Source organism: Thermobia domestica, chromosome 11, assembly GCF_964235325.1.
Source record: "Thermobia domestica chromosome 11, izTheDome1.hap1.1, whole genome shotgun sequence".
In the NCBI taxonomy this organism is placed as follows: Eukaryota; Metazoa; Arthropoda; class Insecta; order Zygentoma; family Lepismatidae; genus Thermobia; species Thermobia domestica.
Genome location: NC_137464.1, coordinates 89,299,892 through 89,319,512, shown reverse-complemented (window position 1 = coordinate 89,319,512; position 19,621 = coordinate 89,299,892). Strand labels below are relative to the sequence as shown.

Here is a 19,621-nt window from a genome sequence, read left to right as displayed (position 1 = left end):
GGATTAGGTGATGAGACATGGTATTAGGGAATATGAAGGAAGTTGGAATACAGAATTGAAAAGCAGTTTATGCAGACCGCAAGAAATGGAGGCATATTCTGATGGAGGCGAAGACTTGACTAACATCTGCTGCCACAGAAAAAGAAGAGAAGACTGGCACACCTATGTCTCATCACCTGTTATTACGCTGTCTGAACACTCCGATTCACTCTCCACTTGCTCCAACATTTGACCGGAAATGTCAATCGTTTTTCCTTTTGTCCGTTATCCAGCAGTTTTGGTATCAACTACGCATAAATCTTGCGCATTTTAAAATTTTTACTAACAATTTCATGCAACAATGTTTTGGGCAGATTCAGTTCTTCAGCTATCATTCTTACACTCAAATGACAGTCCAAGAGTTCCTTCACTTTGTCGAAATGTTTATCCACACGACTCGTCGAAGGGCGTCCAGAGCATTCGTCGTCTTTCATGTTTTCCGGTCGGCCTTGAAATCTCAATGTTAACGAGAAACCTACTCTTGACAGGGTTTGGTCCTGGCAGACCTCCTTAAACATGGTAAACGTCTCTGAAGCGATTTTTTTTTTTTTCAAGCTTGAAGTAAAATTTAATGGCGTATCTTTGCTCAAGCAAAAGCTGCATTTTGAGCTTCCAAAAAAGCTCGACGTTGTTTCTAAACATGATTCGCACGATAAGCGACCCTTACTCTAGCAGAACTCGGAAGCGACTGATTCGGGTAGCATTGGTTAGCTAAGAACCACCACGACCAATCCCGCTCATGGTGGATGCGCTGAAGACGAGCAAACATTCCTTTCCGGACAAACATTATATGAAGGGTAAGGGGAAAAAACAAGGAAAGTCCATCTATGTACTTTTTCGGGTACATGGTCTTATCTGTTGGTGACTCTTGGTACTATTTGACTGTATATGCCATGCATGCGTAGATGTAGAAATGTCCATGTAAAAAGAGGCAACGATTTAACTAACCCAATTCTTTTTACGCGGTTTTCAATATTAAAACGCCGTTTTCTCGAAAATGCAGTTTTGTAACATTCCTTGTTTTTTTTTCCCTTACCCTTCATTATGTGATATATATACATTTTTAAGTACAACGAACCTCAATAACAGTCCTTAATTCACTTACTGACTATATTGAAAAACAGTTAATCCAAAAACATGCAACAGTATTATTAAATATTGAAAATGTGGACATAACTAATCGATCATTACTGCTTATGGATTCCTTAAGAAAAAAGTCTACAGTAGTCGCCTCCCGTTTAATTTTGCGGACACTTTCTGGTTGAAGTTTTCTTGTAACTGCGGTAACAGTGAAAAATCGACTGAAAATCTATATTTTCGTATTGCAGAAAATATTTTTCTGTGCTAGATACGTATGAGCTGAGAATAATTCCTGTTCGTTATGAAGAAGTTACTGAAATGTTGGGAATAAGAAAACTGTCCATGTCAGAGTATTCGCAAACGGGAGGGTTCTCTTCAATAATATTACACATACTTTTCGTCCAAACAAAACAGTCTGTCTGCATTATTAAGGTGTTCGCTATTGAGAGGTGGCCGTTAACGGATGCTTCACTACATAAGAAATACAGGACAGGTAAGATTTAATAAGTAAAATATTATTATACACAATAGATTCCAATACACACACACACACACACACACACAAAAAAAAAAAAAAAAAAAAAAAAAAAAAAGACAAAATTCAAACATTTGTAGTGAAAATCTTAAAACAATGTGTCGTCTATGAGATAAAAATAGAACATTCATAGACAAATATTTAAAAAAATAATCTGAGTTGTTGCTATATACTTTCCTTTTCTAAGGATGTCTATTGCCCCTTGAAGTTAGATTCTTTGAATTTAGTAACTAACATCTGATTACGTCTGACTGGTCGTTTTTCTTTAATAATAATAATAATAATAATAATAATAATAATAATAATAATAATAATAATTATAATAGTTTTCTTTTGAATATAATCTAACACATTACCTGATCCCTTTGAGTGTGTGGAAGGTTTATTACTCAGGACATTTATTTTTGACGTTAATGAATTGTTCTTTAGACTACTGGCGTTATGTTCCTTAATATGACCTTCCATCCTTAATGAACTTGTATCTTTAGAGCGATTTGTTGTTAGGTCGTCTGAAAGAAAATATTAAAAACGCAAGTTAATGTATTATAGTATTATTATAGTATAATGTAGTACAGAAAGTATGGACTCTAGCGGATAATACAGTATAAATATCATAAGTTCGTTTCGTAGTGTGAAACGCGTGAAGGCTTATCTTATCCTTTAATGTGAAGTCAATTGCGTTAGATGGTCCTCTGCTAACATTTCACGAGAGCTGCCATCCCGTAACGATATCATTTGGTGAAGTTGGAAGCCATAAATATAAGCAATCCATTTTCTACATCATCAACTGTTTCAAGCCGTCGTTCTTGTAGGGAATGCACATAGAAGTGAAATAAATCAGAATATGAACGAGCGAGGTGTTGGCTGGTGTTGCAACAAATTCGAGTCGCAGCATTTTTTGAGTAACTACCAGTGACCGGTGTCATAGGGCATTGTAAACCTGAAGTAGAACTTTCTCCCTATTGATCGAAGCAGGATATTTCTGTCGCGTAACATCGTGGTAACTGTTCAGCGTACAGGCTCATCCACAGCACGGCCTTATGGAATGAGTTCCAAGAACAATGACACATCGATATGCCACCATATTCACATGATATTTGTTTCAAACTTCCCTTTATCGACAGCTGACAGTCTCTCTTTTCCCAATCATAACCATTGATGACCACTGACAAAATATCACAAGATTTTTTTTTTTTTTTTTGTATGTGATGATCCGACGCCCAAACATGTTGTTAATGAGGATTCTGAAGGAAACTTGACATTCGGCCTGTTGTGGGGTAAACTCGGTTAGACCTAAGTCGAAGCCGTCTACAAAGGAACATCAGTTAACAAAAGTTAGGGTGCTTTACGGATGATGTAATCTGTTTTGCCAATTGATGTGTATTTTTGTACGGATCGGTCGTTAGTCTGCTCCAGGAAGTCCCTGTTCATGGCAACTGGTCCCCGGACCGAAAAGTCTTCAATACTCGTGTCGCCTACCTAAATCTCATAAACGAGTTTTGGGTTGTCCACATGTTTATGGTTCCCTCTCTTTTCACAATACAGTGCAAATTTCGTAACTTTCATTCCTTTCTTTAATAGTATCTGAACAATATACGAATGACTACTCAATCAAAATTCATGTTTAACCGTTTCGGTTTTACTGTGATGCAGAAACAGGAGGTAAGGCACTTCAGTACTTCCATGTAACTAGGATAATATAATATATTCAGATGGATACAAAAAAGAAACGAACTTATGATTTACCCTGATATACATATTTTATTTCTTTACCAAATTCTTCAAATAAATGTTCTATATCTGAGGATATATTAATTACACTATAAGCTAACTACTGTTATTTTCTAATTCAGACGCTAGGATTCAATTTACAGATTAGGGTACATGACAGCCGCTCAAACAAGTTGGAAAAAAGTAACTCTGAACGCCCCACTCGAATGCAGTCACCTAATAGTGCTGCTTTATTCAAAGTGGAAAGCGTTTAGTATGAGGACGTGCAGAAAAACAAAACTAACGGGACGGGTTTATCTGTAAGCGAACAATAAATAAATAATGACAACAGAAATGTATATCTATTCAGTTATATAAAATAATACAAAGGATTTAAAAGAACAAGGAATTTTAATTTTAAAAAATTACTGACAATAATGAAAGGTCATACAAAAAAAAGGCACGTAAGAAGTTTTGAAAAAAAAAAGTAATATATTGGAGAAATAATATCAAATAAAATTCCAGTTTGCAGTTTCTTATATATTTTTTAATATAAGAATTTTCCTCCCATTTCTTTCTAAGGGACATGTAAGGGTTTAGGAAAAGGAATTTTGATACTACTTATGAGGAAGATGCAGTCGAAAGTACTTTTGTGATGAATTGTGTAATGAGACACATATGTGAAGAATTTCAGCACTGCACGAGTATCGGTGATCGTTCGTACGGATCGAAAGAAAAGAGTGGATAAAGGTGCACTTAAGGATATAAATGAGGTTGGAAAAATGGAACAGTAGAACATTTGTAGTAATATGTTGTAAAATCAGACTGGTGTCAAATATGGGACAAGTTTTACATCTGAGCTTTCAGCATTTCATCGGTGGCTGCTGTGTTTATGGGGCTATTTTTTGTAATGAGTGTGTCAAGGTTGGAAAGACTTCACTACGCAATTTTAATCAGGTTAAGAATGTATCTTCCGTTTTAGGCAAATGAGTATAGGATAAGAAAGACTCATGAGTTTCTGTAAGGAATGGAGATTGAGGTGGCATTGCGTGAATCATTCGGAATAGAGGATTGTACAGTAGAGGTTTACTACACAATCCATTTTTTTGTGGATAAGGTTAGTGGGGTGTCTCCAGATGGCGACAGAATGACAACAGCAAAAGAGTAGAAAATGTTTGACGTGATGAGGGTAGGAGCTTTGGAAGTGAACGTATTGCTTACTATCAGTAATATGTATGTGCAATTAGTCTTGAGTCATTCGTTTTAAAACCTCACGCTACATCAAGGAAGACGACGGTGTGGTTGGAGAAGAACTAGGTGAATTTGATCGACTATTCAGGGTGTCTACTAAAATTCCAAAATGAAATTTCGTGACCTTTTCTTTACTAAATTATAACATTTCGTAACATTCTTACGAGAGAATTTGAGTGCGAATTAGGCCGAATTTTCATCCATGCAATAGAAGCGTGCTTTGCTTGCGATTTGCTAACATCTAAAGTCGACCATATACATTTTTGGTAGTGAATTTTGACGTATTATAGAAAAAAATTGTTCAATCTGTACTTACATTTGTACAAATAAAATAATAATAATAATAATAATAATAATAATAATAATAAAATTGTGACCCAAAAGCTAAATTTCGTGACTTTTTCTTGACTTTCATGACCGTTTTCTGATTTCGTGCCTTGTTCGTGACCGATAGACACCCTGCTATTGCTGTTTAAGGGACTGTAGACACAGTTCTAGTTCTAGATGGCTGTGGATATATATTAGGAAAATGTCACTTATAAATTGCAGCCGGAGAGAAGATAGAGTGGCGATAAGCGAAGAATTTATTACAGCAGGAACCATGAGGATTGGCTTATTAAGGAGCCTATGTGAGTACCATGGTAGTGCCCTTGATTTCAAAGTGATGAACGAAAGAGAATATTTTAAAATGTGAAGTTGTTTATGGTTAGGACAAACTAAGCTAGTTGAAATAGGATTTTAGTACTGAGCTCTTGAGATTTGTTGCGTGCTTAGGACTTCAAGGGTACTAAGTCCATGCTTGAGTGAAATGTAAGTATATATTGAAGTGGTATCAATGGAGTTTAGAAAGCTCTCTTTTTATTTATTTTCTAAACAATTCATAATATACGGCTGAAAAATCTCTTTCGTTCATCACACTGAGTTCATTAACATCTTGACAACTGTGAAATCTAAAATCTTTAACAATAAATTTGTGTTTGGATTCACTGATTTATTTTATTTCTTACTCTAATTTTCTACCATGTACCATGACAATGTTATAGATGTATACCTCCTTAAAATAGTGAAAATTGATTTTGAGTTAATACACAAATATCAGTCGCGTCCATATATTATGCATTTCCTCCTACGACTTTTAGACTATTTCATAAACTTACCTGTTCTTCCATGCGGGAGCGAATCGGAAGAGTGATACTTCCTCCAAGGTGTTGATACTTTCACTTCCTTTGGCTTCGTTTCAATAAATGCCTGGCTAAGAAATTCCTCTTCATCTTCTGCAAAGTTCTGAATAACGGCTTCCAGTGAGTCATCACAAAGTAAATTCTTCGTAAGAAGACTCGTTATTGGTGACTCTGGTTGCACAACGGGCTTCTTATGTACAAATGTTCCAGATGTAAGTGTATTGTTTCCTTTATTATTATTATTAACATTTGAACACACAATTCGCGTTTTTCCAGCATTTACTAGAACGGTTTTCTTCGGTGTTACTTCGTTTACACTGGTATGTACTGATAATGATGGTTCTGTCTTGAAATTTTGGATGTTTGACACTTTATTGGTTTCACTTTCACTAACACAATGCGATGTTGAGGGAATATTGTGAACTTCATGAACTGAACTTTTCACTGCATCTTTTTTATGTCTTGTTGATCCTTCGAACACAGTCTTTGGAGCTTCGTCACAAGAAGTCTTTGCTGAAACTATATTTCTCTTACAATGTGGTCCATTTACCTCCAAATTCTTGGTACTTGGTTGGAATACTTTAGTGCTTACAGATACACTCTCCTTTAAAGCCGTAATTGCTTTTTCCGTACACGCTAGGATACTGTCTTCGACTGATTCGGTGGATTTCAATCGCTTTGATGATCTACTTAGACTGAGGCTTTTCTTCCTCCCAGAATTTGGAGTACTGGTAATTAATTCGTTTCTGTTACTGCATATCGGACTCTTTTCAAGTACTTTATCTGTATCTACACAAGTATTCTGTCTCTTAAGTAAGTTCTGTGGCGATTTAAACGTCATTGAAACAGGATCAAACAATTTTTCTTCGACTTCCTGAGTACATTTTAACATGCAGTCATTCAGTTCATCATCGTCCTCTAAATAATTTAAATAATCTTCGGAAGTATTTACAGAGTTGTCTTTGTGATTCACAGTACACGCATCTGTTATCGAATTATTGTTTTCGGTCTGGACTACTAACTCTACAATGTTTTTTGATTGAGCTGTACAACACTTATCATCCGAACTATATACACTATGTTTAGATTCTAGTTTTTTAACTTCACGTTCATGGAGAACATCGCCATTGTCCTTGATCAACTGAGCGGTACGTATATCTTTCAAGTTGGTCGCTGTTATATTACTTGATACACCTGCTTTATGTTTAGATTCTGAATTAGGCTCATCCACAACTTGAGATTTGTCCTTTCCTGAAAGAAAGAACCCAGTACACTGTATTAATTAAAATATGAAGGTTCTGGAGTCTATTTCTCAAAGGTTATTAGCTAATAATAATCACAAAAGAAAATGTACCCTTTCTCCAAGTTTGCATCCGCTGTTCTTCGTTACAGCGGAGGTATGAGAAAATCAGTTTACATAACCAAAGCCCACTTTATTAACTTTTTTCAAACCTGTGAATTTGGTCAAAATAAGTAAACATTTAACACATTACTTTTGTCAATGTAACTGTAATGCTATATTTTTGTTAACACAACACAATAAGAATATAGTATAGTTATTTTATCCTTATTATAAGAGCAGAACGTCTCAGTCGGCGTGTAACGCTCTTAATAGTTCACAGTCGCCGTAACAGACGTCACTACATGCACTCCCTGTCTGATGTCAATAGCTGACGCAAGCGTGCAAACAATTTGCAGATTGAAAACTATTGCGACAGTTTAATTACAACTCAAAAACCGTATTGTTCAATTATTTTAAAATAGGACTTATTTGAAGGTTGTAATCATATTTGGATTTGAACAGTTAGTTATATTTGTGTACTTTTATAGTAATATATTGCATCGACTTTATTGTTTGAAAATGGATAGTGAATGTGTTGAACATGAACATGCTTTGCTGTTTATTATTAAGAGAAGGGCCTATAACTATATTTACATCCTAGCATTAATATTTGTGCAACTGCATGTTAATTGGTGGGCAAACTATTAAAAAAAAAAAAAAAAAAAGTTACATGTAAACAATTGGAGCTCAAACACGATTTTAACCTACAATGTACAATAGGCCGAAGGCTCAAGCGCAATAACTAGTATTTATAAACATAAGAAGAAGAGCAAGAAACGAAAAATATTACACTTTTAGATTGCAATTGAGTATGTAATACGTTTAGTTTGAACAAAGTTTGAGTATATGAAATGAAACCCTTACTTTAATGTCCCACAATTAAGCCCTTTAGGTTACACAAGGTTTATCCCTTTTCAGATTTCCACTTTTTGAGGTAAATTTTAGACTTTCGGTCAAAGAGCTACTGCTTCCTTACTACATATCGCAGGTTCATGAATCATACCTCGTCTTTTTTACTTTTTTTTTCTTCGGAATAGAGCCTTACCAACGGTACCACTCGCTTGTCCGTACTATACGAGTACACCAGAAAAGAGAAAATCGGCGAAAACCGGAAGTTTTCACAAAAAAAGTTTCCATGTACCCTCTGGCCTGGGTTCACGTAAGGATCTGATTTTTGTTATTTTTTTATTATTATTATTATTATTTTTTTTTTAATACGCATGTACACAATGTGTGTGCAAAACTTCAATCTTGTATCTTGAAAACAAACGGTGGAAAATATTTTTTAAAGTCTGAAGGTGATCCATTTTATATTATATACAGGATGGACAATTTATCTTCATCATCCGCTATAACGGACAAACCAAGAGGGAGAAATCTTTGTATGTATTAAACAGAAAGATCCAACAAACAGTACTGCCAACCCAATATAAAGATACAGTTTTTCAAATGGTACTACGTCAGGTTATTACATATTTCAAATCAACATGTCAAACGTAAATTTAAAATACTCCTTTTATTATTCAGTGTTGCAAGCAAACGATGTTATAGTATCACACACATCCAAAGTTCGGAAGCCTCTAACGCACATACAGCATAACGGAGATGCACATGATAACGCACATCGAAAGTACTTTAGTGTTGGAGACCATAGTCATGGTATGATTTGTTTCGAATGAATAGGAACGAGGTTACCAGGGCTTGTAAATTTTAATTTTTTTGAAAGCATTTATTTCGAAAAAATGTTGAGGTTTCATATCTAGCCATTTATATGGTTTGTAATGGATGTATAAATTATTTTGCTGTTTACAATACTTCGTTATTTTACACCGTTCCGTAGATATGATAAGCATTGCTTAAGTTTGCAACACTGCTCATATCGTGTAATTGCGAGAACTTGTAATTACAGTTACTAAAATCTATTGCTATAATGCTATAGAAGAGAAGGGAAACAACAATCATTTTAAATATTTTCCACAAATACGCCAATTTCAGCAGTGTTGCGAACTTTATTAATGTTTATCACATCTCCGGAACGGTTTGGTATATCGAAGTAAACGGCAAAATAATTTACACGTCCATTACAAACCATACAAGTAACAAGATACAGGGTTTGTCCGGGAAGTAATAGGACTGATTTTATTCCGCCATGACTGTACTTCGGAGCGTGCGCGTACCGACTGGATCCGGTAGAGGGCGTTCCTAGCTAACGAACGAGCGGCTGGTCAGTTGTCTCCGAGCACACGGAGAGTCAGGACAGGCTTTTTCGCGCGAAGTGTTTCTGTGAGTGGTGCAAGCCGAAAATGCAGCGTTCGTTAGAGCAGAGGTACGCGATTAAATTCTGTGTTAAACTCGGTAAATCTGCAACAGAGACGTTTGATATGATCAAGCAGGCTTACCCAGATGATGCTTTAGCAAGAAGTGGTGTGTTTCGGTGGCACAAGACCTTTTCGGAGGGCCGGGAAGAGGTCGCCGATGAAGACCGTGCTGGAAGACCTTCGACTTCAACAAACACCAACAATGTGACTCGTGTGCGCGAAGTTTTGAATTCAGACCGTCGACTAAGTATTCGTTTAATTGCCCAGATGTTAAATTTACCAAAAACTGAGGTTCATGAAATTGTGACGGAGCATTTGAACATGCGCAAGGTGTGCGCGAAGATTGTCCTAAAAGTGCTCACTGACGACCAGAAATTGCGGCGAGTGGAATTGTGCCAATAAAATTTGAACATGTGTGAAAGTGACCCCAAATTTTTGAATAACGTAATCACAGGTGACGAATCATGGATCTTTGAGTATGATCCCGAGACAAAGAGGCAATCTTCCGAGTGGCACACGCCGGCGTCTCCTCGCCCAAAAAAGGGAAGAATGAGCAAATCCAAAGTGAAAACGATGCTCATTGTCTTTTTTGACATCAAAGGCATCGTCCACCATGAATTTGTTACTCCTGGACAAACCGTCAACGCCAAGTTTTACGTGGAAGTGCTCAAGAGACTCAAACGAATGGTCAATCGGGTCCGACCAGACATCGGAGCCGACTGGAAGCTGCACCACGACAACGCCCCGGCTCACACCGCCTTTCTTGTGAACAGCTACCTGACCAAGACCGGCATCCCAACGCTTCCGCAGCCGCCCTACAGCCCAGATGTGGCCCCCCGGACTTCTTTTTGTTTCCTCGCCTGAAACGCTCGATGAAAGGCAAGCATTTTGAGACAACAGAGGGGATCCAAGCAGCTTGCACCGCGGCTCTCAAGGCTATTCCGGACTTCCGTGACGCCTCCAATGCTTGGAAATCGCGCTGGCAGCGCTGCATCGACGCAGAAGGAGCCTATTTTGAAAGTTTTAAAGAATTGTAACGATTGGCTCAATATTTTTTTTTTAAATCGACTCAGTCCTATTACTTTCCGGACAAACCCTGTATGATACTTACCTCAGGATTTTTTTTTTTAAATAAAGGCTTTCAAAAAAATCTTCAAGCTCGGGTAACTTCGTTCCTATCCATTCGAAACAAGTCATACCATGACCATGGTACCTAACACTAAAGTACTTTCGATGTGTGTGATCCTATAACATCCTTAGTTTGCAACACTGAAAAATAAAAGGAGTATTTTAAGTTTACGCTTGACATGTTGATTTGAAATATGTAATAACCTGACGTAGTGCCATTTGAAAAATGTAACTTTATATTGTGTTGGCAACACTGTTTGTTGGATCTTTCTGTTTAATACATACAAAGATGTCTCCCTCCTTATAGTTGCTTCCTGTTGTCGCTTTTCACCCACCACCTTCGAACATCGATATGTCACTTTATGCCAAGGTTCTGGAAGGCCATGGATTCCATCGCGGTAGAACTTAGTGGGCCGAGAAGCGAAGAAGGTATCAAGTGCATTTTGCACCTCTACTAGGGATCTGATCTGGCGTCCTCTAAGGTGATTGTCCAAGGAATGGAACAGGTGATATTCGGACGATGCAATGTCATGGGAGTATGGCGGATGCAATAGTGTTTTGCCTCCAAGGCGCAGAATGGTGTCTCGGTCATTCTAGTCACGTGGGGCTTAGCGTTGTCCTGTAATAGGAGGACCCATTTGCGATTCAGAAATACTGGCACCAGAATTTTGAGTTTTTCTTGAACACGGCTCAACTGCTGACAGTACACAGTTGCATTGATGCTCTGACCAGCTGGTAGCCGCTCCCGATGCGCGATGCCGTGAGCAGTCCACCAAACACATAAGAGGACCTTCTTCTGGTGTAGTGCTGGTTTCGGCTATTTTGGAATCGGTTCATAGGATGCTAACCAATGGTGACGGAGCTGTGGAGCTTCTTATAAGACCCACTTCTCATCACATGTCAACAATCTGTCCAGAAATAGCTCCTTCCTTAGACGGGACAGCAAAGAAACACAGGTGTCTGCTCACGCTGCCTTCTGGTCTGGAGTCAAATCATACGGGACCCATCGACCCAACCTGCACTGCTTCCCAAATTGATGGAGGTGTTGCCAAATGTTTTCTCCATTCACACTGAATTGTAGTCCCAGTTTCTCACATGTCTGGCCACTGTTCACCTCAATTGCTGCCTGAAGATCTTCATTTTGTACATATGTTGGTCTTCCGGCACGCTGTGCATCTTCGAGTGTTTCGTCACTGTCCTTAAACTTGCTAAACCACCGCTGTACTGTCCACCGCTGTAGTCACGACACCCTCATGATGGCATACCTTCCGCCCCGCTGCAGCGGCGTTTCACCCCAGTTTGAACTCGTACAGCATACACGACCTTATGACGCTCTGCGGAGATCCCATGTTCACTCTGTCCTTACGCAAGTTTACGGTATAACTGAACTGCAACAACTAGGTAGTATGTTGGATATACTCACACAGACAACTGAGCTTCGCCTTATCTCCATTCGCATTCAACTTACGGCGTGAGGGCCAATTGAACACAGACATTCACAAAAGGCGACAGATCTTTCTTGATTCAAACAATGTTCCCTGTTGATATTTGTATAGTAGAAAATTTCCGCTTCTTTTATCACTTAAGGGCATACTACGATAAATGGTTGACCCTGTATATGATAAATGGAGGAAAGATTCGATTTTGTAAAACCAATTCCTTTACAGATAAAGAATATCAACTTGAAGTGTGACAGAATGTATAGCCGTTTAGGGAGCAGATAGATCAGGGTAAGCCGGAGACCAGAATTCGACTCGGTTCAATACTTGTATATCACGGAAGTTGTTTGACTCCAATGATAAATACTGAGAATATACACATACTACGAATATGTGGAACTGTGCAGAGAATATATATATATATATATATTTAAACAGTGTTCGAAGTGGAAAGAAAGCAGACGCGGTATGTTTTATTACGAGTTTGAATCGACATACCGGCTATCTAAATACAGTATGTTGCCTAAAAGATTGCACTTCTATTTACATAACAACTCAAATCATCGGAGAGTTTCTCTGTAGTTACTGGGGGGGGGGGGCGGAACATGGGGAGACTTTGTTCCAAGCCAACAACTTTCTGAGAAAATAAAAAAATATATATCCCCTTATGTTGAATTATAAAGGATTATACATGAAAGTTCTCAAAAAACGAGTTTTTATCTTAACAATTTCCTGCGGGAAATCTCCGGGATCCAACTCGATTGAGGGTATTACAAACCCCAAGAAGATCCGCGCCCCACAGCAGACAACACCTAAATCCGCCCATGCTCAAAACACATTTATATGCATAAAGGCAAAAAGACATATGGACACATAAAAAAGAAGCAATTCAATATGGCGCATCAAAATATCAACTAGATGAACTTCTTTGAGAACACCTCATTCTAAAAACAAAATGTAGGAAAAAGATAATAAAAATGTCGGTGTTGTCAACTTAGAAATTATTTCTACGTAAGAAATAAAATCTTTCTAGTTGCAAAGCTATTTGTCAATTCTTGTATATAAAAATGGATTCATTAAAGATATTTAGCATCTATTATCCAGTGACGGTATGTCTTGATCATTGAAAAACCAGAGGCGGTATGCTTTCATCACTGAAAATCCAGAGACGGCATGGCATACCACCGCATACCGTCTTACTTCGACCACTGTATTTAAAGGAACATCTCCTTGAACGAGGAAATTAACGTTGTATGTTGTCAATCACTGTTACCAATTTACTCCTCTACTTTGAATTTGTTTTAGTTTACAAATTCTCAAAATGATTCCATTTTTAAGCAATCCCATCTTTTTCAATTTATTGTCTTTTCACACATCCTCGAAAGAAATTCAAGGAGAGAGAGCTCTTACGCAGAAGATCGAACCTAAATCTTTTGCTTACCATGCCCGTGCACTAACCTCTACGTCAGAATTCGATCTTCACTCTTGAAAATGAAATGAAATGAAATCTTTAAGTCTTACGTCCTATGGTTATCCCGGCTAGGCTAAAGGAGATGATGATTATGAGAAAGGGATGAAATGCTGGAATGAAGAATGTGAGAATCACGAGAAAACCCACGTACACGGTGTTTGTCCACCACAAAGACGACTGGGAGCGAGCTGGGATCGAACCAAGGACCCTATGCACCATCTTCACTCCTAACGTCGGTGTTCAGCCATTCAAGGTTAGTCAGATTCAACAGTAGTTGTGATATAGTCTATTCGGTGTTTGCTGCTTAGCACCAACTTCAAGTGGCTGGTCTAGGGACGAATTGGATAGTATGATGATAAAAGCAAGGATCATAGACTTAGGTTTAATCCACAACTCATACGTGGTTTTCCACTCTTGAATTTCATTGAATTATCATCCGTACAGGATCTATAGAGGATATTTTTTTAAAATGATTCCTCCAATTCTCATAACACATATCTGTCTTATTTCTCGCTTCTGTTTCATTTAAATTTTTTACTCCTTTAATACTACGTGATTAAAAAAAAAATACTTTGAAAAACTCAATATTGGACATGTATATACCCAAACTGATAAAGAAAATACATATAAGCATTTGAAATAATAATATTGAGAAAAAAATTATATAAACAGACAATGATCTGAAGCGACAAGCAAAGGAGTTATTGTTTACTAGAAATGATACGCAAAACTAAATATAAATTTTGACAATCACATCCAATACAGTAAACATATGAACTGTGTAACAATTCTTACCTGGACGAGCAAGCAACTTTTCCGTCAAGGCCTTCAGCTGTTCTGTAATAAGTAGTAGCTCAGCTGAATCCTGTCCGATTAACTTCCTTTTCGAAGGAAACACTCTCTCGGGAATCATACGTTTTCTACTACTATTATTATTATTCTCACATTTCTTTTCCTCAAGTTCTCGTTTAAGTGCTTCTGTAAAATAAAATTATCCGTTACTTCTTATTTTGCAGAATTTATACAATATTTGATTGTTCATACATCTCAGGATATATATATATTCAACTCACACACAGTTTCAAGTTTTAAGCAATTCTTTAATGTAACGATCTTTAACCTTGTTCAATTCGCAGCATACTAAAGATCTAATTTAACATGTCGAAGAACACTAATGCAATTTGAAAGGAAATAATTACCCCAAATACAATTTTAAATATTAACATTGTTTTAAATCTTAACGTAACTTAAAACTTCAATAATTTGGCAAACATTTTTATAATTATTACAATCAGTCACGCAAAAAGTAACAAACACAATAAAAAATTAAAGTATGGTTTAACACTAACAACAAGTTTCTTTGATAACAAAAATAACCATTAAATTCTTAAAATATCAGTATGAATTAAGATATGAAGTTTTCCTAATTTCTTCCTTTGCTTGTCTATATATATATACAACATGCATGTGTATATTTTTATCAGAGGAACACCCACATAGCAAAAAGTTTTAAAAACTCCTATTTCTTTAGCTTTACAGAACATCGATAACTTAAATCAACAATGTAGACCTTTATTTTACTTTTACAGCGTGGTCTGTATTCTGAAGATGATACGTTGATACCTTAGCAGCAGGAGGACAAATGATACTGCTTTGTTAAGACTACACTCACAGAACTTGAGGGCGATACTTCTTTGACAAGATTACACTCAGAAAACTTGAGGTATAAATTTTTCTTTCCCGATATCCTAATTTTGCCATGCGAATAAGGACGTTATTGTTGTATTGTTGAATGCAACAAGATAAGAGTTACTGCACACATCGTGCATATATGTAGTCCAAGTTAACCGAAATAAAAGATATAAGTAGAAACACAACTTTTTCAAGTATTTGTAAAGAGAAAATCGACTATTTCAGCAACTTTAACATCTTGGTTACGTAAGAATCTATTTTCGATCCTGTAGGGCGCATGCACTTACCTTCATGTAACAAGGCCTTCTTTTCAAAGTATTCTTGTCCTTTATTTTCCCAGTCCCACGTTACGTAATTCTGTGAACATGTTTCTTGAGTATATGACAAGAGTGGACTCATGTCATCTAGGCCAGCATCACTGGTATCCCTTTCGGGTGTCACTTCTAAAGCTGATGTCTGAGGTGGACTTTCCCTCGCTGTGTTACGGGTTGGTGTTTTTAAATTATATATTGATTCCATTTTTGCCGCATGGTTTTCTCCTGAAAATCACACATAAATAAAAACATATACATAAAATAACTCGATTTTACTTGAGCACAGTTTCAACGGTCATCCCTCCCTTATGTTACTTGAGATTGTTTTATATACACCATTGTACACAACTGGGTTTTCCTATCCTCTGATCCTTTGTTCGCTATACCCAAGTATTACTTTTTCATTCTCTTATAACCCTTTTTAGAAAGTATTACAATAACTCGTTTTTTCGTCACATCTGGTACAGCGACCTATACTATTGGATATATAATAGAAAGAAAAAAAAGTTAGCAATCATAAGGGTATCAATTTCATTTACTTTTTATATACTTTTGTCAAAACAATAACATAAATTTTAAAAATTATCTCGTCTTCTCTAAGCATTTAAGCCCACTTACCATACAAAGTAATTATGTGAGGCCACTATGTCGGCAGAACAACAATAGAATGGGCAGTTTCTTCTCCGTATTTAAAAAGATTTAAAGAAAAAAAAGAAAGAAAGAAAACGAAGCGCCAGAGTGTAAATCATTTATGAATCATATTGAGTGGATTCCAGAGTTCATATTTTCAGATACAAATTTCCGATAAAGACAGGTTTCAGTAAATACGAGGTTCCTTGCACATTTTTTTTTTTTTTTTTTTTTTTTTCACTGAAAGGGCCCGATTTATTTCGTCTTAATACCTTAAATTACTTTAAACGTTTCGTTCTGAGATCTGAAACTGAAATATTTAAACATAATGTAAGGTCTACGATCCCCTCTGCAAATTGAGATTATCCACACGAAATTAAATGTATAATAAGCGGCCTAACCACTCGACATTAGGCTATCGTCAGTTCTGCCTCTCGAATTTGTTATTTTCTTTCTCTGCAAAACAACAAAATACAGTCCCACCATGTTGAGTACTCAAGGATAATAAGAAAGAATAAAATAAACAATACTCATAAAATAAGGAACTTTGAATGCCAAATACTATACACGCACAATAAATTTATGCTACTAACAATATCGCGACAGAAAGAATAGGGGACATTCCATGTCAAATCACCAAGTCATCAGACTTGACCATCCCAGATTTTTGTAAAAATCGGTGCACAGCTTTATTACAGTGGGAGATGAAAACATCCCAAAAATTACCCGTCCCCTCCTGAAAGTGCCCCCATACAGGGTGTTCAAAAATTGCCAAAAATGGCATTTTTTTTTTCAGTTACAGTGATCATTAAAAATTGTCATAAAATGTTAATATATGCTGTAGAGACATGGAACAAACACCATTGGAAAGCTTAAAGATTGCTCTACAAGTTGTACTATATTGAAAAAAACCTGTATAATAATATATAACACTTAAAAATTCAAATTTGAATTTGAATTTTGAATTTCGCACAGAAATGTCCCTCTGAATTTATTTAAAGTTGTCCTGATTGTAGTCTCGAATGTGTACTAAAACACCACAAAGTTTAATTTGGGCACTCAATGGGATCCAATTTAAAATTTAACATAAACCAAACATTGCAAGATATTGAAGTGTGAATATCTGGGTTCAGATCGATAACCATTTGCCTGTAGCTATTTACCTGCAGCATCAACGGAATTTATATTAACTTAATTTGTTTCTCAATGTATTCATTTGAATTTACACAATTACCCACCTTTCAAGTTATTTAGACAGGTATTACGATTCCGAACACTACTCAACAGAGGTCATTATTCTTGTTAGTCAGTATGGACGTTTATAAATTTATATTGGCTACGTTGATACATGTTAGTTTCATTCCTTTGTTTCAGGATTGTTGTTACAGATATGTGGAAGTGCATCATCGAAATAGGAAAAATTGTTTATTGACTAACTGTTTGTGCTGAAAGTGTGTGAAGTGATTGTGAAGAGCGCAAATATGCTTCATACAAATATTGTGAAAGGGAAGGAAATGTATCCCTCCCTTTCATAATAAGTTCTGTAACAGCAATCCTGAAACAAAGGAACGAAAATAACATGTATCAATGTAACCAATATAAATTTATAAACATCCATACTGACTAAGAAGAATAATAACCTCTATTGAGTAGTATTCGGAAACGTCATAACTGTCTAAATAACTTGAAAGGTGGATAATTGTGTAAATTCAAATGAATACATTAAGAAACAAATTAAGTTAATATAAATTCCTTTGATGCTGCAGGTAAATAGCTACAAGCAAATGGTTATCGATCTGAACCCAGATATTCACACGGTCATTATCTTGCAATGTATGGTTTATGTTACATTTTGAATTGGGTCCCATTGAGAGCCCAAAATGAAACTTTGTGGTGTTTTAGTACATATATGAGGCTACAATAAGGACAATTTTGAACAAATTCAGAGGGACATTTCTGTGCGAAATTCAAAATTCAAGTTTTAATTTGAATTTTTGAAGTGTTACATTTTATTATACAGGTTTTTCAATACAGTGCAACTTGTAGAGCAATCTTCAAGCTTTCCAATGGTGTTTGTTTCATGTCTCTATACACATATTAAACGTTTTATGACAATTTTTAATAATCACTGTAACTGAAAAAAACAACCCTTATTGCAATTTTTGAACATCCTGTATGGGGACACTTTCAGGGGGAGGGGGATAATATTTGGGATATTTTCATCTCCAACTGTAATAAATCTGTGCACCAATTTTTACAAAAATCTAAGATCGTCAGGTCAGATTTTGCAATTTCATTGCTTGATTTCAGACGGAATGTCCCATAGGCATTTTTATGCATTTTTAAAGCGAAAAAAAGAACGGGCACTATATGAATTTTTAAAGCGAAAAGAGAATACGCATTATATTCATTTTTAAAGTGAAAGAAAGAATAGGCACAATATGCACTTTTAAAGCTAAAGAAAGAATAGACACTATACGCATTTTTAAAATATAAATACATACCTTTCGGACTTCGTTCTCTTCTGGATGCAATACTAAGATCTCTTTTCTTTTTTGGTACCATATTGAGGCAAGTTATCGCATCCTAAAATTAAAAGAAACTTACTTTACATTTAACATAAAACTTGAAGCATATTAGTACTCAATTTCATTGGGTGATAATTGGTCTTCATATGAAATTTTTGTTATTAATTAATGCAAACTTTAACTTAAAGGTACAATAATGTAACCTAAAATTCTACAATCCAAACTTGTCAGTACTTTAGAAAGTCTATTATCTACTAATAGATGTATTTACTATTGATTCTATCTCAAACTGACCAAAGTATAAGCATTTTAAAATTTCATGGTCACAGATTTTGATAATTTTTTATACATTGAAAGACATATTTGAGAATAGTTATTTCCCAAAATAAAACTTTTCCAGCCCTCGTAGGTAACTAGTGCAATTAGCTTCAAGGTCACAACTCAAACACGGCTATTTTTGCATTTTATTGTTTATTTCAATAACCGTAAGTGCTATGAAGCTAAAAATTTTCATCCCCATGTAATTTTGCCTGTAGATTTCAAATTTGAAATCAAAACTAATGAATATTGTATAGGTGTAGAGTAATAGCAGCAATTAGGTCCCAAGTTCAGGCCCTGGAATGAGCATGTGGTGAAGTTGTACATGTGTAAAATTTTAGCACAAGGTGAAGAAATATCTATATTTTGTGTGAACCAAATTTGGTTTTGGGTATTTGACCCTAAGGTCCCCAAAAATCTGAATGTGTCTTTTCCCTCTTAACTAGCTTCTGAAATAATGATGTAGGATATTTGATACTGTATAATTTTTATTACAACTATTCCACAGAGTAGCCTACAATCATGGGCACCCGAAGGGGGGCAGGACCCCCCTGGCTCACGAAAATGTATATGTAATATAGCAAACTACGTATATTAAATACCAGACGCAATATAGCAACCATGGAATGGTCCCCCCCTAGAAAA

At 36.1% G+C, this 19,621-nt stretch overlaps 1 protein-coding gene across 5 annotated transcripts in view; it reads right to left on the bottom strand.

Moving 5' to 3' along the window:
- Nucleotides 1-19,621, bottom strand: part of LOC145664275 (uncharacterized) — a 60,625-nt gene that overhangs the window by 23,110 nt on the left and 17,894 nt on the right. For all 5 annotated transcript variants that reach the window (XM_081730804.1, XM_081730806.1, XM_081730805.1 and 2 more), the window contains exons 2-6: nt 18,635-18,716; nt 15,474-15,725; nt 14,290-14,472; nt 5,773-7,047; nt 2,011-2,163 (exon numbers count right to left, since the gene is read on the bottom strand). In XM_081730804.1, coding sequence (XP_081586930.1) covers nt 2,011-2,163; nt 5,773-7,047; nt 14,290-14,472; nt 15,474-15,725; nt 18,635-18,716 — 1,945 coding nt within the window. The remainder of the gene's footprint in view (nt 1-2,010; nt 2,164-5,772; nt 7,048-14,289; nt 14,473-15,473; nt 15,726-18,634; nt 18,717-19,621) is intronic.